Source organism: Bombyx mori, chromosome 24, assembly GCF_030269925.1.
Source record: "Bombyx mori chromosome 24, ASM3026992v2".
NCBI lineage: Eukaryota > Metazoa > Arthropoda > Insecta > Lepidoptera > Bombycidae > Bombyx > Bombyx mori.
This window is the reverse complement of record NC_085130.1, coordinates 8,524,489-8,530,797: the sequence shown is the minus strand read 5'-3', so window position 1 is coordinate 8,530,797 and position 6,309 is coordinate 8,524,489. Positions and strand designations below refer to the sequence as shown.

Here is a 6,309-nt window from a genome sequence, read left to right as displayed (position 1 = left end):
TGCACCACACACCTTGAGATATAAGTTAATAAGTTCTAAGGTCTCAGTAGAGTTACAACGGCTGCCCCACCCTTCGAACCGAAACGCATTACTGCTTCACGGCAGAAATAGGCGGAGCGGTGGTACCTACCCGTGCGGACTCACAAGAGGTCCTACCACCAGTAAGTCAAATGTTTCATTTCTATATTCATTAATAAATTATCTAAACGTTTTTATTAACAAATTTACTTATTACCGAGTAAATTCCTAAATAAAATTGTCGTATGACTTAGCAAGTCTGTAAAACAAGCGCCGTGGGTGCATTGTGGAAACAGCTTTAGACAGGATGGCCTAGAATTGCTTTGCGATATTTGGATTCATTTAAATACTAAAACTGGATTATCCAAATTTGATATTTATCGTCAATATAGCGTAGAGTATAAGGCACCATTGTTTATCCATAAATACTTAACTTATATTATTACAATAAGGACGAAAGTACAACACACAATTACAACTATTCTGACGTTGAAAGGAAAATAATTTTGGCACGTTTATATTATTATTATGATAAAACAAAAAAAAAAATAATCGAAGTGATATGTTTGGATAATTGATTTTTCAAAGAAAAACACCCGGAAATTATGTGTGTGTAATGGAAAATAAAACAAAAAAAATGTATAATGATGTATTTTTTATTTCGATTCAAAAAAAAAAAAATGTAACAATAGAATTATTTTTAATTCTTAAATATAAAATCGTATTTGTTCAATGGATGGATTTTTTTCATTTTTTTTAGCTTTTTAAATCAAATGAAAAAATTAAATAAAAATCATTCGTTTGATTTTTAAAATGATTGTTACAGAATCGTATAAAACTGAAATAAAAAAATTTAAAAGTATTTTTTTTTAAACTTAAAAATTAAAATTATTATATGCAAGACTTTGGTATGTTTTTTTTAATAACCGATTTAATTTTGGAGTAAAAAAGCTAATATTTTTTACACAATTACACGGTATTTATTTACAATGAGATTATTTTATTTTTAAAATGAACAAAATAAAAAAAAAACCAAAGAAACATTATTGTCAGTTCGATTTTTGAGTATTATTTGTTATTATGTACAGTTTTGTTACTGAAAATATGGCTTCGAAAAAAATTTGAAAAAATTTATCTTAAAATGATTAAAATTAATAATATCTAGTTTTGACTATAAAATTTAGTTACATAATTATTAACAGTAAAATAAGTGCCGAAGTCGGGCATTATTAATTAAAACTTATCATTTATTTTTTCGTTGGGACTTCCATTACGAAAACATTTAATAAAAATTTAACGTTAATTCTCATTTTCTATAACAATATATTAATAGCTAAAAACACATCGATTTAGAATTTCAGGGAACAATTTAAAAAAAAAAAAAGAAAACATCATTGTAGTTATCATTATTTTTTATAAAAATAAATGACAAAGAGATCCTTCGAAGGAATCATTTAGAACAATTCAATGACAAATTTGTCATTTGCAATAACTTTTTTGACAAACCAACAGACGACAGAATCGATTCATGTTTATTAATTTTTTAATTCAAGATTATAATATAATCTAAAACATTTACATAAATGTAAAAATCGAAAAAATTGTCTTTAATTCTTGGACGTAGTCTGAATATTTACAAAAATTATGTTTTTTTTTATTATTATTTAATATTATTATTAGTAATAATAATCATATTTTGATAAATCAGTCAAACGTTTTAATTACAACCAGCGCTCAGCCCCGCGCTCCCCCCCACCCCCTCACCTCCCCGCGCCCCACCCCCCTTCACTTTCCCCCACACGAGTTTCCACTTAACAGATATTTATTTACCCTTTCAAACCTATATTCTGAATTCAAAGCAATTTTACAAAAAGAACAAAGTGTTATTTCATTAAATTACCAACGAACAAAAGTTAATGCGAAACCCGATACAGGTACGACGTTTATCTGTGTGGTTAGATTATGAACTGCTTGGATATACTCCATAAGGTTCAAAATCGAAGTGACCCGGGGAGGTTCAGGGAACGCGAAATGGGCTGACGTCATTTCAACAATATCTATCTAAATGAAAACCATTGTCTGTAATAGTTTATCACATTCAATTGTTAATTATAAATCTATCTACAATGTCTGTCTACTCTCTATTTACACTTGACACTTAACGTAACTTTAATTGTCGTTTAGATAATCACCGAGTCACTAAGTCACTTTGGGTTTGCACTTTGTACACTGAGTTTGCACTTTGTACACTTTGAGTTCGCACTTTCGGTTTTGGTCACTTTGTACTTGCACTTTGGCCACTTTGAGTTTTGGAAACGTGATGATTTAGACAACGTGAGTCTCGCTTCTTTTATTGAAAGACTCATCGATGGTCACGTTTTGTTTTTTGTTCTCCTTCTTGATGGTTCCGTACTGTGGAGTGTCGCTGGTGAGGTTCTGCACCGTCAGGATCTGGTTGCTGTTGTGTGGGGTGCTGGAGGAGACGGGACTCCCGTAGGGGTGCCCGTACTTGTGCCTCGACGGGTCCTTGAGGATCGACTGCGGCTGTTTCGTAGACGGCGTCTGGGATATCTGGTGCTGAAAACGAGGGCTTGTTTAAATCTGAATTTAAAAATAAATGATAGTTTAAAAATCTAACAAAATACGCTTTTATAGAAAATTCAACTAAAAAATAGAAAATAAATTTTAATAAATTTGAATTAAAAATAGTGTAAGAAAAAATGATTTTATTGTAAAAAAAGCGTGGGGTGCATGGTATCAGTAGTTATAAATATTTTATGAACAGATATGAGTAGGAGGGTTATTTTGATAATATCCTGAATTTTATTTTTATTTTACTTATTAATTTACGCATTTATTTTTCATTCTTTAGTTGAATTTCAATTTTTAAAATTTTTTTAATATTGAATTGTCATCGGTCCTTAATAAGTATACCAAGTTTCGAGTTAATCCAACGTTTTGAAGGGTGTCAAAATCATTTTCAAAGATTCCGTTACAAACATACATACGTCTGAAGCTAATAAAAGCGTAATAAAAACAGTCACCGCGTGAAGGCTGACAGATGCATCAGAAGCATTGATATTATTTTGTACATTTATAGATGTATAAAGGGATAGTTTACGACATGAAACTCATATTGTGGCATAATAAAAAATTAAAAATGAATACTAAGAAACAGTCGTTTGACCATGCCGACGCGTCGCCACACCCTACAAACCATGTACTACATAATGGCTATGCTTATAAATGTATACACTATCATATCGCCAGAAATCAGTTTTACTTGCAACTTTATGGGTTTCACATCAAAGCAAATCAGCTCTCATAAATCAAAAATTCCTTATTTTTTATTGCCTAGACGGGTGGACGAGCTCACAGCCCATTTGGTGTTAAGCGGTTACTGGAGCCCACAGACATCTACAACGTAAACCCACCCTGAGATACAAGTTCTAATATCTCAGTATAGTTACATAGCAGACCTCATAGTACGAAGTGCGTACGTTGCGATGTCTATGAGCTCTGGGAGGTGAGGACTAATAGCTCCTTGGACTCGTCCGATGTGAGCTGAGTTGTAAGGATGGGGTCTCGGGCCGTACCTGCGCGCAGTTCCCCGGGTGCAGCACGGTGACGTCAGGAGGGGGGACCGCCGCCATCTTGTCGAGCCGCTGCCGCCTCAGAGTGCCGCCCGCCGACTGACGATCTATAGATACTGTAGTTCTGTTAGTATTTTAATTTATATTAATAATCTTTATGGTCCGTTGTAACAGCTGCTACTGAACGATAAATCCGTTACTAAAAGACGCGTTTTGGATTTAGATGATGATCTACAGCCCACTGAGTTTCTCGCCGGATCTTTTTTTTTTTATTGCCTTATAGGCAGATGAGCTCACAGCCCACCTGGTGTTAAGTGGTTACTGGAGCCCATAGACATCTACAACGTAAATGCGCCACCCACCTCGAGATAGAAGTTCTAAGATCTCAGTATAGTTACAACGGCTACCCCACCCTTCGAACCGAAACGCATTACTGTTTCACGGCGGAAATAGGCGGGGTGGTGGTACCTACTCGCGCGGACTCCCAAGAGGTTCTACCACCAGTGATAAAGCTTACAATACGCACCACCACTAATAAATATATAAGTAGAAACCGTTCTAGATTTCAATATTACAAGTTTTATTCACGATAACTTATAATCAATAGGAAAATTTATGTCAAAAACTACAATAGCATCAGACATGATTCGATGATCGATAATTCGGTTTATAGAATATCTCAATTTATTAAACGTCTTTTCCCAAATCCCTTTTTCTAATGAGGTTTTAAAAATACTTATTTTGGATGAACATTGGACTGAGAATATCTTTGACATTGCCAATATCCATCAGAGATAATTACCAGCTACCACCAACTCGTCACCTGGTTTACCATATAAAAATAAAAAAGCCCTTTATTTCATGCAATTACATTTTTTTTAGTGTAATTATGTTATATTATGCATGGACCCCTCTCAGGTAAAGGCCTCCTCCAAAGATTTCCATTTTGTTTTGTCTCTGGCGACATAAATCCAGTGTGGTCCAGCAACTTTTCTATTTTACCATAGTAGTTACCATACTAGATAGCTAATAATAATACCATACAGATAGTTGGTATTATTTATTTATTTATACTTTATGCACAAAACAAAACTTGTACACAGGCGGACTTAATGCCATGGGCATTCTCTTCCAGCCGACCATAGGGTGGTGCAGAGATAATGCATGGTAGGTGCATTGACAGAAGAATAACAAACAACAACAAAAAACAAAAACAAAAAAAGAACAAAATCAAAACAAAAATCTTCCTTAAAATAACATCTCATTATTATAGAATACACATAATGTTAAATATAGGTACTTATATAGATTACATATGACTTTGTATGCATAAATAAACATACTACAATTTAATATACCTATGTATAAAATAATAAAATACATACATACACATAATTACACACAATTGTTATTGCACCGTCATGTAAAGCAAAAGTATATAAATATATAATGATTGAAAATGTTGTTATGAAGTTGGTATGAAAATGTTAACTATGAATGTGGAAGGATATAGAGGAAGAGGTAGACCTAAGAAGAAATGGATGGATTGCGTGAAAGACGATGTGGGTAAGAGGGGAGTGAGCGAAGAAATGGTATATGATAGAAGAATATGGAATGAGAAAACATGTTGCGCCGACCCCAGGTGACTGGGAGAAGGGCCGGATAATGATGATGATATATATATATAATATATAAAGTATTAACGAGTGGCCACTGACCGTCAAGCCCATAATTGTGAGGAGGACTCGGCATGTGCGAGGGCGATCCTCCTGTCACAGTTCCGTTCATCAGATGAGGTTTCGTCAGAGGCTGCGCTCCGTACTGCTGGGGAGGGGTCGGGGTGCGACCGGCTTGCTACACGAAATAAAGTTTTACGACTAAAGTAATAAAACTCATCTAATGGCAATTTGATATTAGCCTTGCATCAGCTCATTGGCTTGAACATTAAGTTGTAAATCCAAAAGTATATTTGGTGGGATTAACCCTTTGACTGCCATGTAGGTCACTGGTGCCCTACGTGGTGCACTGAAGAATTTATGTCGAATTCTGTTAGTGAGCACCGGAATTGCCTAACTTTGTCTTTTTTGTTTTTAATGTATGTATCTTAGTATCTTCGAATTCGTCTTTCCTAGAGTCTACTAGATATTCCGGCGCCTTTGTAAGAAGATCGAAGGCAGAAATCGACATAATTACTTTAGTCCCCCATGTAGGGCACCGCTGACCTACACGGCAGTCAACGTGTTAATGTGGTGTTAATCATGATGCTTTATTTTAAACCTTTAAACTGGAAATTTCATTTTTATTAAGTGCTATCTTTAAAATTTCAGATTCGATAACTTTGATGTGCATGGCGTCCCCTGCTCTCGAGGGTCAGTGATGCTGGTTTTTTACAACAACAGGGCGCCAGCATCAATTCGCATTTTTTTATATAAATATTTCTTTTGTAATTTTTTTATTGCTTAGATGGGTGGACGAGCTCACAGTCCACCCGGTGTTGAGTGGTTACTGGAGCCCATAGACATCTACGACGTAAATGCACCACCCACCTTGAGATATAAGTTCTAAGCTCTCAAGTATAGTTACAACGGCTGCCCCATCCTTCAAACCGAAACGCATTACTGCTTCACGGCAGAAATAGGCAGAATGGTGGTACCTACCCGCGCGGACTCACAAGAGGTCCTACCACCAGTGCAATCAA

At 35.0% G+C, this 6,309-nt stretch overlaps 1 protein-coding gene across 4 annotated transcripts in view; it reads right to left on the bottom strand.

Annotated features, from left to right (window-relative positions):
* Positions 1-656: 656 nt before the first annotated feature.
* LOC101736649 (nephrin) overlaps positions 657-6,309 on the bottom strand; it is a 257,615-nt gene continuing 251,962 nt past the window's right edge. For 2 of the 4 annotated variants that reach the window (XM_038019715.2, XM_062675693.1), the window contains exons 27-29: positions 5,330-5,465; positions 3,615-3,727; positions 657-2,595 (exon numbers count right to left, since the gene is read on the bottom strand). In XM_038019715.2, the coding sequence (XP_037875643.1) occupies positions 2,344-2,595; positions 3,615-3,727; positions 5,330-5,465 (501 nt within the window). In that variant the 3' untranslated portion in view covers positions 657-2,343. Of the gene's footprint in view, positions 2,596-3,614; positions 3,736-5,329; positions 5,466-6,309 lie in introns of all 4 variants that reach the window. The other 2 variants (XM_038019716.2, XR_005246160.2) reach the window with 2 other exon arrangements.